At 55.6% G+C, this 25559-nt stretch overlaps 1 protein-coding gene across 1 annotated transcript in view; it reads left to right on the top strand.

Annotated features, from left to right (window-relative positions):
• Positions 1-24884, top strand: part of DOC2B (double C2 domain beta) — a 32601-nt gene extending 7717 nt beyond the window's left edge. The window contains exons 2-9 of the mRNA XM_023193347.2: positions 1523-1602; positions 6378-6452; positions 8278-8387; positions 8901-9027; positions 14216-14373; positions 22435-22516; positions 23380-23476; positions 24126-24884. Coding sequence (XP_023049115.1) covers positions 1523-1602; positions 6378-6452; positions 8278-8387; positions 8901-9027; positions 14216-14373; positions 22435-22516; positions 23380-23476; positions 24126-24262 — 866 coding nt within the window. The 3' untranslated portion in view covers positions 24263-24884. The remainder of the gene's footprint in view (positions 1-1522; positions 1603-6377; positions 6453-8277; positions 8388-8900; positions 9028-14215; positions 14374-22434; positions 22517-23379; positions 23477-24125) is intronic.
• Positions 24885-25559: the final 675 nt, after the last annotated feature.

The following is a 25559-nucleotide window of genomic DNA, read 5'->3' as shown; positions in this document are numbered from 1 at the left end:
TTGCACCCCACACTGCTGCAAAGACAGAGACATGTGGCTGATCCGTGTTAGAAGGGGGTGATCTGGACAAATGCCACTCCCATGACCAGCTCAGAATAAAGGACACTCCACACCAATGGCCTTTCATTAGCCAATTTCCCTGCAGACCCAAGAAACTTTATTATGCCTGGCTGGGCCCAGCACTCACCCAGAGATCTGCAAATTTGTTCTATAAAGGGCCGGACCGTAAATATTTTCAGCTGTGCAGGCCATATGGTCTGTTTCTGAAGCAGGAAAGCAGCCGCAGACGAGATGTAAATGATGGGCCCAGTCAGGTGTGGCCATAATTGGATCTAGATCCATGTTGGGAGCGTAGCTCAGAGCCTGAAGAATAGAGTCTTTCAAGTTTGCCCTTCCCTTATCCCAGGATCACACCAGTCGTTAAGCCCGCACCTGCTGGTTGGCCTGCGGTTGGAATCATCACCTCCCCCAGCCCCACTGTGCCGTTGGCCAACTCCTACTCATCCCTCATGGCTCAGCGGAAACATCACCTCCTCCAGGAAGCCTTCCCTGATGGTCCCAATTCACATGGGCTCCCCGTGGCTCCTGGCTCAGCAGACTCTACTGCGGCAAATTCTTTCCTTTTGTTCCTCCCCTTAAGCTGTGCTTTCCTTGGGGTAGGGACTCTGCATCACAGATGTCCATTCCCTAGAGTCTGGCATATTGTAAGCACTTGGTAAATAATAAATGCATGTGACACCAGTTGACCAGCCCTGCAGCCTGGGAGCAGACTCTGGGCCTCTGAGGCCATCTGTGAATGTGCCTCTTGCTGTCCGGGGATTGCCCCCATGCTCTGCCCCCCACCATCGCCTCAGCCTTCATGCTGGGAGCCGCTTTTGCATGGAAAGCCACAGCTGCTGTGAGTGATTGCCCCCGGGGAGGGAGGCAGCTGCACCCAATTATGGCTGCACCCTCCCCCCCGGCTGTAGGGAGTTATCACTGCCATTGAGAGACTTGGGGGCAGCAGTAGGAGGACCCAGCTGACTCCTCACAGCCTGCTCGGGGTCCCCAAGGGGCCCGAGAGACAGAGGAGCCGCAGTCCTGTGAATTGGCCAGGGCCTGCCTCTCTCAAAGCCTCGTCTCCTCTGCCTTCTTATGTGATCCTTGTGACATCTCACAGGTGAGGGAAACTGAGGCACAGGGCCCAGACTGGCAGTTGCACCAGTAGGGCAGGAACTCGTTTGACTGGGTGCCCAGCTCAGGCGGGCCACACACTGGGCCAGACAGGGGACTGGCGTGACCCACCCGACCTCTCTGGGTCTCAGCACCTCCTCTGGAAAGTGGGGAGAATATTGTAACTTCCCAGGGTTGGGTGGGACTGGGAGGACGGGTGAGGGGCTGGCATACAGCCGGTGCTCCGTTGGTGGCAGCCACCATGGAACGGTGGCACCTGCCCAGGCCAGGCCCATCCAGCCTCACGGGGACAAGTGAAGCTTCTCCAAGACGTGGCCAGGGTGGGACCTGTGCCCTCCTCTGTTTGCAGCCGCCCTGGGCACGCTGGACTTCAGCCTGCTGTACGACCAGGAGAACAGCGCCCTCCACTGCACCATCACCAAGGCCAAGGTAGGCCCCGCCGGCCTGCCCCCAAAGTCCCTGCCCCGGGGTCCGCAAGAGAGGGCCTAGGTCAGGGAGGCCAGACCACACCACCCGCCAGGTTCCTGTCCAGGCTTTTGGATGTCTGAGCTGTGTGGGGTGTGGGCCAGGAAGGAATTTTTGTTTAAACCTTCGTGAATACCCAACTCCAAGAAACGCCCTGGATAGTCCGGCATTGAGGGGAAGCCAAGAAACAGCCGAGAATGGGAAGGTGAAGGCCTGGACGGAGGCCTCCCGAGCCTGGGGAGGGGCTGCTGAGAGGGACAGAGCGGGACAGGTCCTGCAGGTCAAGGGAGGGTGGGTTGGGTGCTGGTGCCTCCAGTCCTCCCAGACGCCAGAGGAGTGGGGACGCCACTGTGCACCCTGGAAGCCGAGCCCCTGGAGGAGGCTGACACCATTTGAGGCAGGGCGTCCAGGGCCTGAGCCCAGAGGCCCTCGGAGCCTCACTACGTGGGCTGGGGTTGTAGGTGTGTGTGGGCCCCTCTGCAGCCCAGCCCGGCCCCTGGTGCTCCACTCTGGCTTTGCCACTCGAGCCAGCATGTGTCAGTTCCATGTTCTCACCTGTCCTGTTCCCTTGCCCCCTCATCCCATTGCTCCCTGTGGGAGGAAGGTGCCAAAATTGATGTTCTCTCGCAAGGTAAGGGCCTTCGTGGCCAGTGGAGTCCCCTTAGTAGTACCGTGGAAGGGCCTGAGCCAGCCCAGCTCAGATCCAGCGGCTCCCGCAGAGCCCCACCCAGACTCCCAACCTGCAGGCTCCCTGCCCCTCCTCCCAGCCTGGCAGTGAGGGCTGCCCTTGGCACTGTGCCCACCCAGTAGGACAGGCTACTGCGTGCCACCCCAGGCTGTTCCCCAGCCCAGCCTGGGCCGCGACACGTGCACTGCCATGGGTAGGTGTGAGTGCCATCCACGCCAGGCCCAGGGCCCTGGTTGGGCACTGAGAGGCCTGCATGTTCCATCCCCCCCCACCCTGCCCTCTAGAACCACCTGTGCTGTGGCTCAGGGCATGCCCAGCCTTGCCTGGCAGGGGCTCCAGCCACCCCTAGGAGCAGAACTGAGCGTTTGTCACACCCCAGCTGTGCCAAGGTAGAGACCAAGCTAGACCCTCCCTACTTTCCCTCTGTCCAGCTTTGGAGAGGTGGTGCAGGCCTGGGGACTGGAGAGGTGCTGGCTGCCAGGGCGCTCTGGCCAAAGCCCACACCTTGCTCTCTCTCTGCCAGGCACCAGGGCCTTTCCTTCCTTGTTCCAGGTGTGTGTGTGTGCAGGTGCGTGTGTGTGCAGGTGCGTGTGTGGGTACTGTGTGTGTGCATGTGTGTGTCTGTGTGCATGTGTCTGCATGTGTGGGTACTGTGTGTGCATGTGTGTGTCTGTGTGCATGTGTGGGTACTGTGTGTGTGCATGTGTGGGTACTGTGTGTGCACACATGTAAGTGTATGTCCACTTTGGGCTGTATCCCTCAGGTATGAGAAGTGGGGATGGGAGGCCCAGTTCCTTCTCTGTGTAAATCCAGTTCTGTAGGGAAGGGGTGGCACAGGCTGGGGAAGAGCTGGGGTTCTGGGCTGGGGTGTGGGGAGGGGCCCAGGGTGGGCGAGCTGAAGTGAGGCTGGCCTCCGGAGGGCCGGGGTGGGGGCTGGACAGTCTAGGTGCACCCCTGCTTGTCACCCCTGATAAGGGTCAGTCTCAGGTTGCCCCTCTGTAAGGAGGGTTGACTGTCCCTGCCCTACGCGGCCGTTGTGAGCATGATTGAGTTAACACGCGGCCCCTGGCACTGCCAGTTCTGGGAGACTCTTGTTTTTGTTCTTTATTATTATTGTAAATTACACAGATCTAAATTTCCCATCTCAACCGTTTTTTTTTACTCCTCCTCTCAGTGCTCAACCACTTTTAGCATACAGTTCAGTTGTCCTAAGTACGTTCTACCTTCCCACTGCTGTGAAACCCATCTCCAGAGCCCTCTTCAGCTTGCAACACTGAGACTGTACCCACTAAACAACAGCTCCCCCTTCCTCCTCCCCTGGCCCCTGGGGAGGCCGCCATTTGGCTTCCTTCTCTATGGATTTGACTCTTCTAAGGACCTCATATACCCCATATACCTGCAGTCCCCCAGCGTCTCTCCTTCTGAGTCTGCCTTTCACTGAGCAGAAAGTCTTTAGGCTTCATCCCTATCGCAGTGCATGTAAAACTTCCGTGTTTTTTTTTTTTTTTGAGACGGAGTCTCGCTGTGCAGCCCATGCTGGAGTGCAGTGGCCGGATCTCAGCTCACTGCAAGCTCCGCCTCCCGGGTTTATGCCATTCTCCTGCCTCAGCCTCCCGAGTAGCTGGGACTACAGGCGCCCGCCACCTCGCCCGGCTAGATTTTTGTATTTTTTAGTAGAGACGGGGTTTCACCGTGTTAGCCAGGATGGTCTCGATCTCCTGACCTCGTGATCCACCCGTCGCAGCCTCCCAAAGTGCTGGGATTACAGGCTTGAGCCACCGCGCCCGGCCTAGTTTCTGTCTCTTGCCAACTCCCAAGCTGGGGAGGGTGTGCCCAGTAGCCCCACTAACAGCTCCCTGCCCTGGAAACAGCCTCCTGCCCTTCCCCTTCCGTGGACAGAGGTCAGGCTCCGTGGGAGGCCAGCCCCACAGAGGGCTGGGTGGAGGCGTGGGTGGAACCCAGGTCAGGGCCAGGGAAGCTGCCTGTTTGGGCACAGAAGCTGGTGGCAGCACCGTCACACGGCCTCAGGCAGTGACACTGGTCCTTTTGCTTTTGGCCAAATGTGTGGCTGCCCAGGGTGCTCTGGGACCTGCCGGGTGGAGGAGTAGAGAGGCAGCAGCAGGGGCCTCGTCACTGTCCAGGGGTCTGAAGGACAGAGCAGGCGTCACGCCTGTCCCAGCATGACAGTGCCTCTTGACCTAGTCTGGCTCCCACGGGTGTCTCCGGGTACAGTGGCGGGACCACCAGAGCCACTGGAAAGACACGCCAGAACTTCTGGTGGCCCAAAGATTTGTAAGTGAAATGTGTCAAGAAACATGGCCCACATGGAAACATTTTAAGCTACAACAAACAAATGTATAAGAACTGTCAGGATAAGACACAGCTGTCAGGCACCCCCCCGGGTCAGGCTGGGCTGCCAGATTCCCAGAACTCTGCACTTCAGGCACTTGGTGGGAAAGCGCAAGGCCAGGGTGAGGGAGTTGAGTTTGGAAGAGCAGCCTTGTCACCTTGAGCACATGTTGGGCCACTGAGCCAGGCCCTGTCCCAGAGGCAGCCCCACAGTGCAGGGCACAGCTCAGATGCACCCACTGGACCTCAGCCACTTTTCCGGCATCTCACAGGGGCCTGGCATGCAGAGAAGAGAGCAGACGCCTTGCCTGCCAGATCCTGTGTCCACACGGTCTCCCTACCTCTCACTCCAACCCTAGGAAGATGGGACTATTAATTATACCCCCGCCTTTTTTTTTTTTTTTTTTTTTTTTAAATTTGAAACAGAGTCTTGCTCTATCACCCAGGCTGGAGTGCAGTGGTGCTCTCACGGTTCACTGCAGCCTCTGCATCCCAGGTTCAAGCGATCCTCCCACCTCAGCTTCTCTAGTTGGTGGAACCACAGGCACTTGCCACCCCACCCAGCTAATTTTTTAGTTTTTTGAAGAGACAGGGTCTTACTGTGTTTCCCAGGCTGGTCTTGAACTCCTGGGCTCAAGCACTGGGATTACAGGCATGAGTCACTGTGCCTGGCCAACCCCTTTTACAGATGACAAAGCTGAGGCTTAGTAACTCATCCACTTCCCAGCTGGTGAACACAGGAGCTGAGCCTGGAACCCAAGCCAGCCAGGCCCCCAAACCTCTGCCCTTTGCCAGTGGCAGGGAAGTAGGTGTTTGGAAGCCCGTGCCGCATCCCCCAGAGCTCCATCAAAGCAAGGTGGGGTGGGCCTGGGAGGGAGCCCCAGCCTCCCCTTGGAGATGGACCTGGTGTGAGTAGCCACGCTGCCTCCCCGACCCTGCTGGGTAGGAGCCTGGCGGTGCACCTTTGAATCCTGTCCTGGGATTGCTGGCTGCACCTCCCAGATGCCACAGCTGCCTCCCTGCATCCTGAGCACCATCCCAGAAGAAAACAAATGCAGTTTTCGGAGACAGGTGCCTGCCGAGGTCAGCAAAGCCCCCATCTGTCCGTGCTTCTGTGTGCCTCTGGCTGTCATGCGTGGCGAGGCTTTCTGAAAGAACCGGAGTGAGTGAGGGAGCCGTCTTGTGGAGGGACCCTCTGTGGCCAGGCTTGTGTGATCTCTGTGGACTGATTAAGAGTTGTGGGAAATATGGCCTGAAATGGGGCCTAGTCTCGGACCGTGTCCTGGGGTTACGTGGATTTAAGGTCGATGAGGGGCGTGACCACTCAGGAGGCCATGCTTGGAAGATGGGGGAGGGGAGTCAGGACGATGGAAGGACCTGACCAAAGCGTGAGGGGGGAAGGACGCTCAGAGGAGGGTGAGCCACCTGGCTTCCAGGATGAGGAGAAGAGAAAGAAAAAGTGTGTCCTGACGGAGGCCCTATGACAGCTCTCCTGGGCCAGAATGTTTTGGGGAGGGGAGATTGCACTGGCACTGAGCCATCCTCACTCCCTCCATGTGGAGGTATGGGGCCTGGGGGCTTCTGTGAAAGGGCCGTGAATGGACCCAGTGGACAAGGGCATCTGCTGGCCCAGGCACCTGCAGGCCCTGTCAGTTCCATCTCCCCGACTCCCACTTCCCACCGTTTGCTGTTCTCTGCCCAGGGCCTGAAGCCGATGGACCACAATGGGCTGGCAGACCCCTACGTCAAGCTGCACCTGCTGCCAGGAGCCAGTAAGGTGAGGGTTTCACCCGGGCCTGCCCACCAGCGACACCCACCCACCACCTCAGGCAGTGCACACTGGTCCTTTTGCTTTGGGGCCTGGACTGGGCTGGAGGCACCCAGGGAGGCCCACCGCTGCCACTCCCCTCAGAGCCCAAGCAAGCTGGTGGGACCTCAGCTGTTCAGCTGCACACTCAGCCATTCAGTGTTACCTGCCTGCTGATCTGGGAATTCCAGAATTTCCAGGCCAGCATTTTATAAGAAGCGTTCTCAGTTGGAGGTTACTATTATGGACCTATCAGAGCATTTAACGTGTTGAGGGGCTGCTCCTTGACTCTGTAAGGGGGATGAAGTGGGCAGAATCTGCCCAGTATATTTGACCACAGGATCCTCATTCCTACGCCAGATGACCCAAGAGTACGGCCACACATGTGGAAAGGGCACTAGCACAGCAGGTGCATCTAGGAGAAGAGAGAGAACTTGCCGTTAAGTAAAAGCATCAAGGTGACCTCGAGCTGTGGAAAATCAGAATTTAATTAGACTTCCTTCTGTGCATCGTGCACTTCAGTGCTGTTTTATTTTTAATTTCATGGGGCAGAGTCTGAGTTGACTTGGGGGCCTAAATGGGTAGGCCTGGGCCCGCAGCCATCCAGGAGGCCCACCCCAGAAGGGGCCATTCCTGCTTCCCTCGGGAAGGCAGGGCTGTAGGAGAAACGGCAGCGCCGCACCACCTACTCCTGGGGAAGAAATGGGCTCCCCTCGCGGGGCCTCGGTGTCCTTATGCTGCAAGAGGGGCTCGGGGATGTGATGGCCGAGGGCGAGTGTGACCAGGGAAGTGTGCCCCGCGTGGGAGCTCAGTGACCCCTCATTTGTGGGACTGGAGCCGGTAGTGCCTGGCTGCCGAGTTGTAGAAAGTCCCCAGGATTTTCCCCAGTGTTTTACAAAGAGCAGTCTCCTTACACACAAGCTCCCGAAAGCAGCGGGAGAGGGGGATTCCCGTGCCCTTTCCACAGCGGGAACCCTGACGCTGCCACAGAGCTGGAATTGGAAGCCCGGGCTGTCTGACCTCCCAGCCTGGGCCAGGCATGGCCGACATCAGACCCATGCAGACAAGCAGCTCAGAGTCGCTGGCACAGGAGGAGGGCGTGGCGGCAATATTCCGGCTGGGAGAGGCCACCCCTGAGGCAGGCCCGAGGACAGGATGGGTTCCACGCAAAGGGGACAGTCCGCAAAGGAAGGGAATGCTCTGGGAAGGAGACTCCAGTTCCACGCAGGCCTCCTGCGGAACCCACCCCAGGGCCTCGGGCTGGAGGTGGAGTCCTCTTTGGATGGGCCTCCTATGGCTGCTGCAACAAATGACCACAAACTTCGTGGCTTAAAGCAGCTCACTCATTCTCTGACTGCTCTGCAGGGGAGAAGCCCAACAGTGGTCTCCCTGGGCTGCGTTCCTTGTGGAACCTGGGGACCCCACCCTGTCCTAGCTCTCTCCAGCTTCTAGAGGCCGTCCACCCTCCCGGGCTCGTGGCCCCTTCCTCCGCCCTCACAGCAGGCCCCGTTGCATCTCTCTGGCTCCTGCCTTGGTGACGTCTCACTCTGACTCTGCCCTTCCTGCTGTTAAGAACCCTGTGACCACACTGGGCCACCCGACAATCTAGGATATAATCTCCCTATTCTAATGTCCACTTGTTACGAACCCTAAATCCACCTACATCCTCCCTTCCGCTTGGCCGTGTTGATGACACATTCACAGGCTCCAAGATGAGCATGTGGCCATCTCTGGGGGCCGTTGTTCCGTCTGACACACCCTTTGATGCTAAGACGATCATTTTTCTCTTCTCCAGGCAAATAAGCTCAGAACAAAAACTCTCCGTAACACTCTGAACCCCACGTGGAACGAGACCCTCACTTACTACGGCATCACAGACGAAGACATGATCCGCAAAACGCTGCGGTAGGTGAGGCCCTGGCCACCTGCCCCTCCCCCACCCCCGCCCGCTTGTCCTCGTGAAGGCAGGACTGGAGGGTCAGAGGGTCTCCTGTGGGTTCAGCCTCATGCAAGCAACTCCAGCCTGGGGTTTGAAGAAAGGCAGAAAGCTCTGCTCACGCCAGTGGCGCCTGGTGGATGCAAAGGGTCACCCTGGCCCCAGTGCCCTGAAGGTGCTTCCTGGGGCCTCTCCGGGTGCTGGCGGTGGATCCCTTCAGAGAACCGGCTCTCCCAACCTCCCGGCACTGGCCCTACCTTCTCCTGTCCCCTCTTCCAACCCGAGGACACGTGTCCAGGAGGACAGTACCTGACATCGTGCCACACTCTGGCCCTGTCAGGGCCCAGGCATCTTGTGCGCCTTCCACCCCAGACCAGGGCAGGGCCTGGGGCAGGACAAGCCAGGGCTGGCCCTACCCGCACACACTCCCCCCACGCCCAGTGCGTCTGAGCTGCTGGCTGTGCCTCTCACCCCCAACCCAGGATCTCTGTGTGCGACGAGGACAAATTCCGGCACAATGAGTTCATCGGGGAGACACGTGTGCCCCTGAAGAAGCTGAAAGCCAACCACACCAAGACCTTCAGTATCTGCCTGGAGAAGCAGCTGCCGGTGAGAGGATTCATTGAGTGCCTGCTGTGTACCTGGCTCGGTGGCAGGTGCTGGGAAGGCAGAAGTTCCTGCCTGTGGTGGGGCTACTTGAGGGGCAGAGTGAGAGGGGAGGGGAGACTGAGGAGGTGAGCGTGGAGAGGCACGGGGGTGGAGGTGAGGAAGGACCCTGGCTTTCACTCTGAGTGGCCACGGGAGGGTGCTAAGCCGAGGGAGTGCGGGGGATGACATTTTACCAGGCTCGCTGGCCTGGGCTCAGGATGGCTTGAAGAAGAGGGAGGAGAGGGCAGGAGGCCTGGGGAGATGGGGAGATGAGCACAGCCCAGGCCTGACCTTGGCGGCGGTAGGAGAGCTTGACTCTGAACCGGATGTCCAGGCAGCAGATAAGACATCCTTGGGTGAGGGAAGGGCAGGTCCGAGGTTTGGGGCCTGAGCCACTGGAGCCTGAGGGGCTGTTTGCTGCACTCAGAGGACTGTAGCAGGGGCCATGGGTGGACGGGACTCTCAAGGAGCATGCTTGGAACGTGTTAGACTTGAGTGCCTGTGAGATACTCAGAGGAGACAGAAGAGTACCCTGTCCTAGAAATGGTCTTTGTCTGAATGTTATGTCAGAACAGATTTTGCCCCCTGGCCTGCTCCAGCAGCTGCGCCCTGCCGCGTCTTGGTCTCTATGTCGTCTTCCCTCCCCCACCCTCCCTTGTCTCTGGCCTGGCCTTCACCTGGTTCATAGGGCTGATGAAGCCAGGGGTCCCTAGTGCCACCAGGGTCAAGAGAAATGCTGGGGCCTCAGCCTCCCAGTGTTCAGGACACAGGCAGAGGCGTGGTCCCCTCGCTGGCACGTTGCCTGCCTAAGAGGGCTGGGCAAGGGGCACGTTCAGAAGGACAAAGCCCATCGGTTGTCCCCAGTGTACCCAGCCCCAGTGGGCCCGGGGATGTAGACTCACCTCAAGCCCTGGGAGTGAGTCAGCCTGTGGCCAGGGCTTCTGCCCAGAATCCCAGTTATTTTTTCATAATTTGATCCAGTTTTATTCCCTTGTCACATTCTCTCCCACTCAGACATTTGTGTGATGGGTATAACCTTTTCTGGTATATTATTAGTCACCAACCACAGGTAACCCGGTTTTTCCACATGATCTATGCCACTTAAGAAAGGCAACATCTTGGGAGGCCAAGGGAGGCGGATCACGAGGTCACGAGTTCAAGACCAGCCTGGCCAACATGGGGAAACCTCGTCTCTACTAAAAATACAAAAATTAGCCAGGGGTGGTGACAGGTGCCTGTAATCCCAGCTACTCAGGAGGCTGAGGCAGGAGAATTGCTTGAACCTGAAAGGTGGAGGTTGCAGTGAGACAAGATTACACCATTGCACTCCAGCCTGGGTGACAAGAGGAAGACTCTGTCTCAAAAAAAAAAAAAAAAAAAAAAAAAGAAAAGGCAACACCAGCCCTACTGTAGTGTTCCTGAGTTTTGATCACTGGCATAAACAACTGTGTGGGTGTGTGCTTGTGTGTGACTTGTGTAAGAGCATGTGTCAGTACCTATCTGTGTGTGACTGTCTACGTGTGTGTGGTGTGTGCTCGTGAAAGCATGTGCATGTGTGTGCATCCCTGTGCATGGCTGTGATCACGGCATTACTGGGTGCGCTACCAGCTCATTGGTGCAGTTCAGGGACTCAGTGACCACAGGAGTACAGTTTGGGATACACCCCTGGCAGTAAAGCCACATTCTGGTGATACTTTTATTTTATTTTTATTATTTTTTTTGAGACCAAGTCTTGCTCTGTCACCCAGGGTGGAGTTCAGTGGCACAATCTTGACTCACTGCAACCTCTACCTCCCGGGTTCAAGCACTTCTCATGCCTCAGCCTCCCGAGTAGCTGGGACTACAGGCCTGTGCCACCACGCCCGGCTAATTTTTGTATTTTTGGTAGGGACGGGGTTTCACCATATTGGCCAGGTGTCTCAAACTCCTGACCTCGAATGATCCACCTGCCTCAGTCTCCCAAAGTGCTGGGTTTACAGGTGTGCACCACCATGGCTGGTTAATTTTTGTATTTTCAGTAGAGACGGGGGTTCGCCAGGTTGGCCAGGCAAGTCTCGAACTCCTGATCTCCAGTGATCCTCCTGCCTCAGCCTCCCAAAGTGCTGGGATTACAGGTGTGAGCCCCTGTGCCAGGCCTCTGGCGGTACATTTAGAATTTACAGTCTGCGAATATTGTCTGTTTTAAGTCAATACTGAGCAATACCCAATGGTCTTCATATGAAACAACCCAAAGCACAATATCCCAGCCCTGAAAAAGCAGTGAAAAATATCCCAGAAAAAACAGCGAAAGATATCCCTGCTGCTGCTGCTGCTGCTGCTGCTGCTGCTGGTGGTTTTGAGATGGGGGTCTCGCTCTGTCGCCCAGGCTGGAGTGCAGTGGTGCGATCTCGGCTCCCTTCAAGCTCCGCCTCCTGGGTTCAAGTGATTCTTCTGCCTCAGCCTCCCAATAGCTGGGATTACAGTTGCCTGCCACCATGCCCAGCTAATTTTCGTGTTTTTAGTAGAGACGAAATTTCACTATGTTGGCCAGGCTGGTCCTGAACTCCTGACCTCAGGTGATCTGCCTGTCTCGGCCTCCCAAAGTGCTGGGATTACAGGCGTGAGCCACTGTGCCTGGCCCCTGCTGGTTTATATTGTTTAATTTTCACACCACACACACTGACACAGGCAGCACAGTGCATCGAGGCCCTGACACACAAAGCTCTGCCTGACAGGCAGATAGCGAGATCTCGCAGGCCTGGCCTGATCCGCTGGGAATGGCTGCCTGAGCACTGTTGAAAAGGATTATGAGGGGGCGTTGGAGCTCAGGGCAAATGCTGAGATCGATTAGCCATGCCTGCTCTGGCATGGGGCTGAGGTCGATTAGCCATGCCTGCTCTGGCGTGGGGCTGAGGTCGATTAGCCATGCCTGCTCTGGCGTGGGGCTGAGGTCGATTAGCCATGCCTGCTCTGGCGTGGGGCTGAGGTCGATTAGCCATGCCTGCTCTGGTGTGGGGCTGAGATCCATTAGCCATGCCTGCTCTGGCGTGGGAGGTGGTGAAGGTGGTCAGTGGGGCATGCGTGTCCTCCCTGCTTGACATCCCTGCTCACCTCACAGGAGTCTCATCTCCAGAAAGGGTTAGATGTAGCCAGAGGGACTCAATTTGGTGCTAGGCTGGGCACAGTTGTGAATTAAAAGGATGTGGCTGGGCCTGCTTAGGAGAGGAGCCCGCTAGAGTCCTGAGGGGATCCAGGGGGACACAGGGCTCAAGCTGGGTAAGTCCGGCTGTGCTCAGGGCCCAGGAGAGAGGGTCTGGGTGCGCAGCAGCCAGAAGAAAGAGGCCAGGTGGTCTTGGGAGGTCAAGGAATGGAGAAGCATCAGTCTGGCTGGGGATGGGGAGGCCTGGAACTGAGATCTGCCCTGAGAGGCAGGCACCGGGCAGCTGCTGAGGCAGGGGAGGGGACTGAGTGGCCTCCCCACCTGGCTCCCAGCTTCCCCAGGGTGAGGAAAGTACCAGAGCTCTGTCTTCTGGGTTCTCCTGAGGGAGCCACCTCCAGCACCCTGAGAGGCTCCAGGAAGCACCTTCAGGGGACTGGGGCCAGGGTTACCCTTTTCCATCCACCGGGCTCCGTTGGCGTGGGCAGACGTTTCTGCCTTTCTTTGAACCTTCCAGGCTGGAGTTGCTTGTGTAAGGTTGAACACGCAGGGGTCCCTCCATTCCTGCCTTCACTAGTATAAGCCTCCAGTGGGCCTTTAGTGCCAGGCCCTTGCCCAGCCCTGAGGTATTAAAGATGATGCAGGTATTAGCCAGATGCAGTGGCTCATACCCATCATCCCAGCACTTTAGGAGGCTGAGACAGGTGGATCACTTGAGGTCAGGAGTTCGAGACCAGCCTGGCAAACATGGCAAAATCCTGTCTCTACCAAAAAACACAAAAATTAGACTGTAGTTTCAGCTACTCAGGAGGTTGAGGCAGGAGAATCGCTTAAACCTGGGAGGCGGAGGTTGTAGTGAGCCAAGATAGTGCCACTGCACTCCAGTCTAGGTCACAGGAGTGAGACTCTGTCTCAAAAAAAAAAAAAAAAATTTACAGGCAGAGTTCGAACTTCAAGGAACTTAGAGGTTGGGGCAGACCCATGAGGAAGCAGGGGGTCACACAGGCCATGACAGGATAAACCCGAGGCAGTAGGCACACAGAGGGGACGGCCAACCCACCCTGAGGGTCAGAAAAGCCCCCCAGGCCCGGAAGGACCAGGAACGTATCAATGGTGAACACAGAGGAGGATGCTGGAGCTGTGGATTAAGCGTGCACTAAGGTGTGGAGGTGGGACCCGGCTTCAAAGCCGAGGGACTGCAGAGAGTCAGGGCAGGCCGTAAGGAGGACCTGGCGGGAGACCATCCGCGGAAGCCAAGCACGCCAGGCCGAGGCCTGCAGAGCTGTGAAGGGCCAGTTAGCACGTGTTAGGGTCTGTGCACCATGCTGTCTGTGGCCACCACGCAGCTCTGTCCTTAGAGCACAAGCAGCCATAGAGAAGGCATCGAGGAACTGGCAAGGCTGTGTTCCAATAACATGTTATTAATGGAAGCCAAAGTGTGAATTTCATATCATTTTCATGTGTCACAACATATTTTTCATTTCATTTTTCTTTCTGCTATTCTGAAAAGTAACCAGCTGGGCATGGTGGCTCACGCCTGTAACCCCAGCACTTTGGGAGACCAAGGTGGGAGGATCCCTTGAGCCCAGGAGTTTGAGATCAGCCTGGGCAACATAGTGAGACCCCCTCTCTCTTTTTTGGAAAAGGAAATTTTTTAAAAAAGGGATAAGAGCCACTCTTAGCTCACATCCCATACAGAGCCAGGCGTCAGGCCTGATCTGGCCCTGGGCTACAGTTGCCAATCCCTGGGCTGGCCCTTGCTGGGCTGTGATGGGCACCCCAGGCCATGCAACCAAGAACAGGGAGGGTGAGGGTCAGATCCACCCCCAGCAGAACCCTTGGGAGGGAAGAGATGACAGAAGGCCTGTGAGTTCACAGTGTGACCACTCACCAGTGATCCTGACCGGGCCTGGCTACAGCAGCGAGAGTGGCTGGGCTCAGGAAGAGGAGGCCAAGTACGGCCAAGAGAGTGGTGGGAGCAGGTGAGGACTGAGTGACCGTCCCGTCCAACAGGTGGACAAGACCGAAGACAAGTCCCTGGAGGAGCGGGGCCGCATCCTCATCTCCCTCAAGTACAGCTCGCAGAAGCAGGGTCTGCTGGTGGGCATCGTGCGGTGCGCACATCTGGCCGCCATGGATGCCAATGGCTACTCGGACCCTTATGTGAAAACGTGAGTGTGCTGTGCGTGCGACCACCTGCCTCCTCTTCACCTCTAAGGACGGGAGTCCGTGTGCCGGCTCTGTGGTCTCAGGTGGCAGGCACCCAGGGAGTACTTGAGGTACAGGGGCGCTGTGTTCCTGATAGGCTCCCTTGGCAACTCCAGGGGTTAAACATGGCCAGCCCACTTCACAGATGGGGAAACTGAGGCCCAGAGAAGCTGAGTGGCTTCCCACAGTCATGCAGATTCTAGTTATCACCTGATGATATGTCCAGGCCTCTCTGTGACTGAGGGGCCATGAGGAGGTCGGAGGAGGGGACAGAAGGTGGGGCCAGTGCCAGGGGTAGCCAGGAGACTGGGGGAGGTGGTAGAGGAACTCTGCCAGGCCTTGGCAAATGCCCACATGTGCCCAGCCCTATACTGGGGCCACAGATGCAGATAAGAGTCCACCCAGCTCTACCAACAGGGGCTGATGGTGGTCCTGGGAAGAGACACTAACTCAGGGTCCATGCCAGGTGACCTGGGCCCCAGAGCTGTGGACCTGTGAGCCTGGTCAGGAGAGGCTGTGTAGCTCTGAGAGCCAGGCAGGAGCTGGCGACCCTTTGGAGAGGGGTGCCACAGGTGCCACAGTGACTACCGTCAGTGCCTGGGGCTCTCCAGAAACTAGGTAGGTATGAGCGTGAGCTCACAGGGAGATTCTGGAAAAGGGAGACTTGGGGAGGGATTCAGTTCGCAGAACGAGGCAGGTGCTTCAGGGAGGGGATGACAGAGGAATGGCCCTGACCCAGGGGACACCAAGGACCCAGGGGACTGAGGCCTCAGGGACATCTTGGCACCATGAAGAGGCCAGTACTCCTCATGGCACAGCTCTGGGGGCACCATTCCCACGGCCATGATCATATTTCTGTCACTTTAAAAGTTGTATGTGGCAGGTACAGTGAGTTACACTTACATTCCCAACACTTTGGGAGAACAAGGCAGGAGGATCGCTTGAGGCTAGGAGTTTGAGAACATCCTGGGCAACATAGTGAGACCCCCATCTCTACAAAGAAAATAAAAATTAGCTGGGCGTGGTGGCATGTGCCTGTAGTCCTCGCTACTTGAGAGGATTGCTTGAGCCCAGGAATTTGAGACCAGCCTTGGCAACATCCCGAGACCTTGTCTCTACAGTTAAAAATAGTAATAAATTAGGCCGGGTGCAGTGGCTCATGCCTGTAATCCCAGTACTTTGGGAGGCCGAGGCATATGGATCACTCAGCCTGGCCAATATGGGGAAATCCCATCTCTACTAAAAATAAAAAAATTAGCCAGGCACGGTGGCTTATGCCTGTAATCCTAGCACTTTGGGAGGCTGAACTGGGTGGATCACTTGAGGTCGGGAGTTCGAGACCAGCCTTGACCAACATGGAGAAACCCCGTCTCTACTAAAAATACAAAATTAGCCGGGCATGGTGGTGCATTTCTGTAATCTCAGCTACTTGAGAAGCTGAGGCAGCAGAACCGCTTGAACCCACGAGGCGGAGGTTGCCGTAAGCAGAGATCGTGCCGTTGCACTCCGGCCTGGGCAACAACAGTGAAACTCTGTCTCAAAAAAAAAAAAAAAAAAAAAAAAAAAATTAGCTGGGCATGGTGGCGGGAGCCTGTAATCCCAGCTACTTGGGAGAATAAGGCAGGAGAATCACTTCAACTTGGGAGGTGTAGATTGCAGTGAGCCGAGATCGCACCACTGCACTCCAGCCAGGGTGACAGAGCAAGACACTGTCTCAAAGTAATAATAAATAAATAAAAATAATATGACAATAATGGGATGGCTACTTTGGGAAGCAGCCGATAGTTCCTCAGAAAGTTAAACACAGAGTCACCATTTGATCTGGCGATTCCACTCCTAGTTATATACCCAAGAGATAAAAACATGTCCATCCTAAAACTTGTGCAGGAATGTTCATAGCAGCACTATTCACAACAACCCAAAGTGGAAACAGCCCAAGCGTCCATCCACTGATAAATGGATACACAAATGAGGTCCGTCCCTGCGGTGGAATATCAGCCATAAGAAGGAGTGTAGCAGGTACGTGCTACACTGTGGGTGGACCTTGAAATCAAGGTGCTAAGTGAGAGAAGCCAGATACGGAAGGCCACGTATTGCAGGACTTTATTTCTATGAAGTGTCCAGAATAGGTCAACCCACAGAGGCAGAGAGTAGATCTGTGGTTGCAGGAGCCGGGGGAAGCTTGGGGGGACATGGGCAGTGGCTGCTGAAGGGTTCTAGGTTTCCCTCTGGGGTGATGAAAATGTTGTAAAATTGATTGTGATGATGGCTGCATAATTCTGTAAATATACCAAAAACCACTGAATTATACAGCTAAAAGGGTGCATTGTACAGTATGTGTATTATGTCTCAAAAAATCTGTTATTTTTAAAAATCCAATCACACCAGGCTCCAGGAGCAAAGCCCAGGACCTGCTGCATCTTTGGGGGAAGTTAGGCTTCCAGAAAGAGTGCAGGGCTACTGGTTTTCTATGTGGAAAACACTAAAGTGGGCCCCAGCCTCAACAACTTAGCAAAACAAAGCATCCAGTGCACTACAGACATGAGTGTTGGGGGAAGCTCTGTGAATGCTGAGAAGACACTCAGGAGACTCCCATAATAACCATTGGAGAGAAAGTTGGCAATATCCAGTCGACGTGGGAAATGTGTGTGCCCTGTGGCCACATTATTTTCCCTCCAAGTTGATTTCCTAGAAACCTGGGCATGGATGGGTAGCTATTTATCACAGCATGGCTTGTAATAGCTATAAACTGGAAATAGCCAAACATTCATCATCAGAGGAATAGATTAATAAAATGTGGCATATGTGTAGAATATAGTACTATGCAGTTAAAAATGAATAAATTAGAACTAGATGAATTATTATAACATGGACAGCTGTTGAAGACATACCAAATGACACACAGTAGGATACTGGTTTGTGTCTATATATTTTTTCTTCTGACTTGGCATTGACTTGAATGTCATTCGTATATGTCCTTACAGGAGGATGTGCAATCTGAAGCCCAAATGGTGTGGTTTTGTTTTTTGTTTGTTTGTTTTTGAGACAGAGTCTTACTCTGTTGCCCAGGCTGGAGTGCAGTGGCATGATCTCAGCTCACTGCAACCCCTGCCTCCCAGGTTCAAGTAGTTCTCGTCCCTCAGCTTCCCAAGTAGCTGGGATTACAGGCATGCATCACCACACTCGGCTAATTTTTGTATTTTTAGTAGGCAGGGTTTCACCAGGTTGGCCAGGCTGGTCTTGAACTCCTGACCTCAATTGATCCGCCCGCCCTGGCCTCCCAAAGTGCTGGGATTACAGGTGTGAGCCACTGTGCCCAGCCTATGGTATGAAACTTTTAAAACAGTTTCAGTGTTCACCTGCCAGATGGACAGGAATTCCAGGGTCACCTGCTGGGTTGCCCAGAAAGCAGAGTCTTACCTGCTGTGACAGACAGGCTGGTCAACTTCCGCAGGCAAGCAGGGGGCCGCCTGGGCAGGGCCTGTCTGCTGTACCACAGGCTCCTCCCTGCCACAGGTGGCTGCTGTGGGTGCAGCTGGGTCCCACCTGCCAGCCACGGGTCAGGTCACGTGGCCTTTCAAAGTCAGGCCAAGCTGTGGGCCACTCCCTGTATCTGAGCCACACCTCACCTGAGACCTCCACGTCTGTTTCAGACTCGCTGGGTGAGACACGAGGGCTGCTGCTCGGGTCTCCTCAGGGGTCCCCATCTCTGAAAGGCGCCTTCATGGACCAAGGGCCTTTTCCTCACTAAAAGCAGGGGAAATAAGGGCACAGGTTAGATGGTAAAAGGGGCACCCCTCAGCTGCATCCTAGACCTGGAAGACAGTGTGACCTGTGACCCAGAAGAGAGGGAGGGACGTATCCAGCCATTGATGCTGAGGGCCAAAGATAGATGGGTCGAGGCCTTCTGTCTGCACCATTATTTTTATTTATTTTCTTTATTTCTTCCTATCTTTTTTGAGGCAGTGACTCACTCTGTCACCGGGCTGGAATGCACTGATGCGATCATAGCTTACAACAGCCTCAAACTCCTGGGCTCAAGCAGTTCTTCTACCTCAGCCTTCCGAGTAGCTGGGACTACAGGTGTGTGCCACCACGCCTGGCTAGTTGTTTTTTGTATTTTTTGTAGAGACTGGGTTTTGCCATATTGGCCAGGCTGGTCTCAAACTCTTGGACTCAAGCGATCCTCCTAGCTTGGCCTCCCAAAGTGCTGGGATTACAGGTGCAAGCCACTATGCCCAGCTATGCACCGTTATTTTTATAAACCTCATCTCTGGTGACACTTACCCCAGTTTCCCTGGTACTTGACCCCAGGCCCAGCTCTTGAGGGTTTGTGGGAAAACCCCAGGAGTAACAGTGCCTGTGACAATCGCTGACATGTCGAGTTACACGTAATATCCCTGGGCGGTGCGATGGCTGAGTGTGACCCTCCCAGCAGCCTGTGCAGTCGCTGCTGTTGTTATCTCCATTTCATGCCAGTGAAAATGGTGGTAACTGGCAGTAACTTGCTGTGCCACCTGGGGCAACTCCCTTCTCTGGCTCTCTTACGTATAACCAGAAGGGGTTTCTTCTCGAAGCCACAGGCAAGTGGAAGGTGCTGTGCAGAAGGCCAGAGGTACATGGCACAGGGTGGCTCCGTGAGCCCCAGGGGCCAGGACCACTGTCCTGACAGCAAGGGAGAGAGAGACGCCACAGGGCAGGCCTCAGGGGCTTTGCAGGGTGTGCTCAGGGAGGGTGCTGAGGGATCTCCACAGAGGGGTCAGGTGAGGAGGGAAGGGCGCTCCTGGCAGAGAAAACAGAACAGAGGGCAACACCGGTGGCACTGTCCATAGCTGAACGTGCTGAGGCTGGTGCCTGTTGTGGAAGTCTGGTGGCTGAGTTGAAGGGTCAGCAGATGGGCACAAGTTGTCCAGGCTGAGGGCGCAGAGATCCCAAAACAACTTTCCTTCCAGGGGCCTGTGAAGGCAGGGCATGCAGGACCCTTCTGTCCTTGCCCCTCACCCGTTACCAAACAGGCCAAGGACAATTCACAGCAGACACAAAACCAATACGTAGCAAAATGGCCAAGGAGCCTAGTAAGTAACTAAGGAAATGCGCTGTCTCCGGGTGGTGGGCTTAGGGGAATCTCCCCAACCTTTTTTTTTAAATCAGGTTTATTGAGGTACAGGTTGAGTGTCCCAAATCCATGAATCCAAAACCCCAAACATTTCAAGCATCGACATGACGCTCAAAGGAAATGCCCATTGGAGCGTTTGGGATTTCAGATTTTTGGATTTTTGAAATTTTGAATTAGGGATGCCGAATTGGTAAATATACTGCAAATATTACAAAATATGAAAAAAATCAAAATTCAAAACATCTGGTCCAAGCATTTCAGATAATGGATCCTCAACCTGTATCATTCATATCCAGTGAGTTTTTCTTTTGTTTTGTTTTCTTTTTTAGAGACAGGGTCTTGCCCTGTCGTCCAGGCTGAAGTGCAGTGGTGCAATTATAGCTCATTGCAGCCTTGAACTCCTGGGCTCAAGCGATCTTCCCACCTCAGCCTTGTGAATACCTGGGACTACAAGCATGCACCACCATGCCCAGCTAATTTTTAATTTTTTGATAGAGATGGGGTCTCGCTGTATCATCCAGGCTGGTACAGTCTTGGTTCCACCGCCACAATCAACATACAGAATATGACCCCAGGAAGTTCCCCAGCCCCAGGCAACCACTGACCTGTTTTCTGTCTCAATATGTTGCCTTTTCCAGATTTTCCCATGAAGCAGTCAGATAGTGTGTCTGTGAAGCCCTGTGAATCTGGCTGCTTTTACACAGAGGAATGCGTTTGAGAGTCATCTGTCAGTTGCATGTACCAGGAGTCTGGTCCTTTCTATTGCTGAGTGGTCTTCCGTTGTGGATGAGTTCGCCGGGTGAAGGGTGTGTGGTTGTTTGCAGTTTTTGGTGGTGGTAGAAAGCTGCAGTGAACAGGTTTTTGTGTGGACATATGTCTTCATTTCTCTCTCCTAATCCCAACTTGTGTCCATATGCATTTTCTGGTGCTTCTATAATAAACCAGTATTATTTATGCCATGAAAGTCACAATTTTAAAATATGCAAAGTAAAGCAACTATGAGATATCATTTTCTGCCTCTCAAACCAGCAAGGATCTTTTAAGTGATAGCATTCAGCTTTGTCACAGGCACTGTGTGTCAACCATGCAGCCTTCCTGGAGAGGAACTGGCAAAATAAGCCAGATATGGGCGTGCCTTTGGGCGGTGCCTTCACTTCTAGGGATTCAGGTATTCGTTGGACAGATGTTTGTTCAGCTCCCCAGTGCCAAGCGCAAGGAGTTGGTAGTGGGCGAGACTGCAGAGCACACTCAGCAGGGACAAGGCAGTTGTCATGCAATTATTTATGCGGGAAGAGGGGGAGTTTTGCAGAGAAGTTGAGGATCTCTTGTCCCCTTCTCCAGCCTGCACATGACCTCCCTGTCATTCAGAAAGAAGCCTGAGCCTGGCTTCCAAGCACCACGCTTGTGCTTGCCGGCTGTGTGACCTTGGGCAAGTTACTCCACCTCTCTGGGCCTCAGAGGAAGACAGCTGTTCTGCATCAAAGTCTAAGGCCTTAATGGCTGTGGAGGGGAGAACATCTGTGTGGCCTCCCTGTCACTGCACAAAAGGTCTTGTCCTTCCTCAAAGCTCCAACGAGGTAGTGGTGATGGTTGTACAACTCTGGAAGTCTACTAAAGGCTACTGCGTTTTATACTTCAGAAAGATTGATTTTATGGTGTGTGAATTATATCTCAAGAAATCTGCTATTTTATAAAAGAAGCTTGAAGCTGGGCATGGTGGCTCATGCCTGTAATCCCGGCACTTTGGGAGGCTGAGGCAGGTGGATCACCTGAGGTCAGGAGCTTGAGACCAGCCTGGCCAACATGGTGAAAGCCCGTCTCTACTAAAAATAAAAAAAATTAGCCTGGCGTGGTGGCAGGTGCTTGTAATCCCAGCTACTTGGGAGGCTGAGGCAGAAGAATCGCTTGAACCCAGGAGGTGGAGGTTGCAGTGAGCTGAGATCACGCCACTGCACTCCAGCCTGGGTGACAAGAACGAAACTTCGTGTCAAAAAAAAAAAAAAGTCTGGGCACGGTGGTTCAGGCCTCTAATCTCAGCACTTTGGGAGGCTGAGGTGGGCGGATCACAAGGTCAAGAGATCAAGACCATCCTGGCCAACATGGTGAAACCCCGTCTCTACTAAAAATACAAAAATTAGCTGCGCATAGTGGCGGGCGCCTGAAATCCCAGCTACTCCAGAGGCTGAGGCAGGAGAATCGCTTGAATCCGGGAGGTGGAGGTTGCAGTGAGCCGTCTCAAAAAAAAAAAAGTTTGGCCAGGCGCGGTGGCTCACGCCTGTAATCCCAGCACTTTGGGAGGCCGAGACGGGCGGATCACGAGGTCAGGAGATCGAGACCACAGTGAAACCCCATCCCTATTAAAAATACAAAAAACTACCCGGGCGTGGTGGCGGCGCCTGTAGTCCCAGCTACTCAGGTGGCTGAGGCAGGAGAATGGCGTGAACCCGGGAGGCGGAGCTTGCAGTGAGCTGAGATCCGGCCACTGCACTCCAGCCTGGGCTGCACAGCGAGACTCCGTCTCAAAAAAAAAAAAAAAAAAAAAAGTTTGAACAAGAGACCACCTCTGCTAAAAGCTCTGTTCTGCTGGGAAATGTGAGCCTGATGAAAATGAGACTTCCAGAAACGAGGAAAAATCCCTTGCCTAGGGAGATGGAGGCCCCCCGCCCCGCCACCATGGTTAACTTCAGGAATGTGTGTGTGAACAGAAGTGCGGTGGATTAAGGGACCACTTGCTTCTCGGAAACAATGTCTCGCCTTTGTCACAAAGTAGCATTGGGAACATGCAGTGATGAGGACAAAAGATGGGTCCAGGAGTCTCTCCGGGGACAGAAAGCCCTTCGAATCCCTGCTGGCTTGATCTATACCCCATAGCATGTCGCCATCCTCTGTCCCTTGGATGTAATTCCAGATACCTGAGGCCAGATGTGGACAAGAAATCCAAACACAAGACAGCGGTGAAGAAAAAAACTCTGAACCCGGAGTTTAATGAGGTACGAGGGGCTAGTGAAGCTTCATGAAGGCCACTCCTCTGCCCCAGGGCGGTGGGGCTGTGGCTGGGTTTTCAAAAGGTCATCGTGGGATGGGGAGGGTGGTCAGAGATGGTGGTGGGGGGACCGCACGAAGCCACAGACACAGGGGAGCTGGGGGACCCCTGGAAAGCTCTTGGCAGGACTTGTCAGATGTGGGGCTGGGGAGAGGGAAGTGTTGAGGGGTGTCCTGGGTTCCTCATGGAGGCCACAGGGCAAAGGGGGGGTGAGGAAGATGGGGAGAAGCTCTGTGTGGGACAAGGGACTCGAGATACCCTGGGGCCCCAGGAAGGTCTTCAGCCCAAGGTGGCGAGTACATCTGGAAACGCGAGTCCCCCCAAGGAACAAGAAGGAAAGAAGAGCGGAGGGGCCTTGGGTAGAGCCCACGCCACACCAGTGATCCAGAGGCAGGCAGGGGAGGTCGAGAAGATGCTTCCAGGGAGTGAGGGGAATCCCGGATGGAAGGGAGGGTCCCAGAAGCTGTGGAAAAGAGGGACCCACAGAAAGGAGGGGTCAGCAAAGCCAGGCCCCAGAGAGGCTCAGGACGACAGGGACTGTGGGACAGGCAGTGCCTCTGCAGTAAGGAGGCTCGCGGGATATGGGGAGAGCAGGCTCAGGGACAAGGAACAAGTGGGCGAGGGGATGGGGGCCCTGAAAACCCTAGCTGAGCTTGGGGAAGTGGGCGAGACATGTGAGCATCCACCCGTCGTCCACCGAGTACTGATCACCCCGTCCCCCCTCTCTCCCTACACCTCATACCCCTCCTGGCCACCGGCCAAGGCCCAGGCCTCATGGCATCAGCCCTAACACTCCCTTCTGACCAGCAGGAGTTCTGTTACGAGATTAAGCATGGGGACCTGGCCAAGAAGTCCCTGGAGGTCACCGTTTGGGATTACGACATTGGAAAATCCAATGATTTTATTGGTAAGGGGGGCACAGTGGGAGCACCGTCTCGCTGTGTGCCTGTCCTGGATCAGGCCACAGCCCCTCCTTCCTGGTCCCTGGGGAAAGCTGGAGCCACGGACCACCTGCCCCCAGACCTGAGGGGCCTCAGACCTTCTCCAGCCTGACCGTTGTGCCCCAGGAAGAGATAGGCCCAGAGAGGGAAGGAGTTCTGGGAGGGTCACACAGCAGTCTGTGGTGGAGCACAGAGAGGGAAGGAGTTCTGGGAGGGTCACACAGCAGTCTGTGGTGGAGCACAGACCACAGACGATGATGGGCAGTGCCTCGGGCTGGACTCTGAACCCTAGAGGCCCCACATTCCTGGTGGGCCTGGTGGCTGCACGTAGTGGGGCTGCCCGGCCCTTTCTCCCCTCTTCGGGCCCCATTCCTTGACCCCTGACACTGCCTCTGCACCCTGCCCCTCTCCCTGCCCTGGTGGAAGAGGGACAGGATGGCTGGGCCCTGACGGCTGATGGAGTGTGGCATGGAGGGGAGGTCCTGTCCATGCTCGGAACCCAGCGGGCAGTGGGAGAGGCTGGCCTTCGAGCACAGAACCTGGGAGGGGGTACGGGTCCCACGCCTGGGAGTCGGGAGTCCCTGTGCCACGGCTGCCCCTCCTGTCCTCCCGCAGGTGGCGTGGTTCTGGGCATCAACGCCAAGGGGGAGCGCCTGAAACACTGGTTTGACTGCCTGAAGAACAAGGACAAGCGCATAGAGCGCTGGCACACGCTCACCAGCGAGCTCCCGGGGGCCGTGCTCAGCGACTGACGCCCGCCTGCCACTGCCACCCCCACCGCCACCTGCGCCCAGCACGGCCGGCCCAGGCTTCCCCAGCAGCCACCAAGGCCTGTGGCCCCCACATTGGGGGAGATCCAGAACCCCTGCTTGGACCCAGAGCCACTGCAGTCCCCGCTTGGAGGACGTGGAGGGCTCAGCCACTCTGGGACGGGGAGGGCAGGGAGCTGGGGGTGCTCTCAGCCCTCTGGGGCCCAAGAGACCAGTGGTGGAAGGAGACCTCAGCACCTGCCCAGGGGAAGGGGACTGGCCCGTCTGGGAGGAAAGACCTGCTGGAGGCCAGCCCTGGCTGAGAGGGCAGGAGTGTGGGGGCACCCTGGGGGACAGTGGGAACAGAGGAGGGAAGTGGTGAGCAGGCAGACCGGGGGAGGACGGGACCTTGAAGACCGACTGCACCCGAAGAAAGGCTGACCGCATGCCTCATCTCCATCGCTGCTGGGCCGATGGAAGAAGCGGGCCTGCTGGCCGAAAGTCTGCAGAGTTCCTGGAGGCTCCTGATGAGGGTAAATTGGCACATGCTTCACTCAGTGATTCCACAAGCCCTGCGAGTGAGTGAAACACAGGGCCTGCCCTCAGGGAGTTCCAGTCTAGTCAGGGAGCTGGGAACAAACCACTCCAACTGGGGGTGAGAAATACCGAGACCAGCCTGGTCAGTCTGCAAATACCATGGGCTCTGCTGACTGCTGGGAGGTCAGGGAAGGCTTCCTGGAGGAAGCGGTGCTTCCGTAAGGCCTTGGAGGGTGGTGAGTGGGGAGTTCTAGGCAGCAAAGGGGAAAAGTGACCCAGGCAGTGGGAATGGTCTAAAAAGGCCTGGAGGAGAGAGAAGGCCGATGGGGCTGGGGAACTGTGGACCCAGGGTCTCCTCTCCGAGGCATGGTTTGTTAGGAAGGTGTGAGGCTCGAGGCAGGAGGTGGGGGAAGTGATGGAAGCACCAGGAGAAACTGGTGCTGGTGCAGGGCCAAGTTCAGACCTCAGACCCAAGTCTCCCACTTGGATCTCTTTCTACTCCTGAGGGACCTTGAGGACGGCGCCCCCCCGCTCCTTCCCGGCGTAAGCATCAGATCAACTACAGTGGAGAAAAGGGTCCCTTGTGCTTGGAAGAAAGCAAGCATTCCTATACGTCCTCACTCTGCCCTTTCCCTTCCCCTCCACTTCCTGGCTCACACAGTACTGGGGGCCTGCAGGTGCTTGCTCATGGCATCTTGGTCCTACCAGCGCCACAGATGTCCCTTCTGGGAGTGATCAGTGGCATTCCAGGGCCTTGTCTCTG

This window comes from Piliocolobus tephrosceles, chromosome 16 (assembly GCF_002776525.5).
Source record: "Piliocolobus tephrosceles isolate RC106 chromosome 16, ASM277652v3, whole genome shotgun sequence".
Lineage (NCBI taxonomy): Eukaryota > Metazoa > Chordata > Mammalia > Primates > Cercopithecidae > Piliocolobus > Piliocolobus tephrosceles.
The sequence above is the reverse complement of the archived record's forward strand: the minus strand, read 5'-3'. Positions and strand labels throughout refer to the sequence as shown.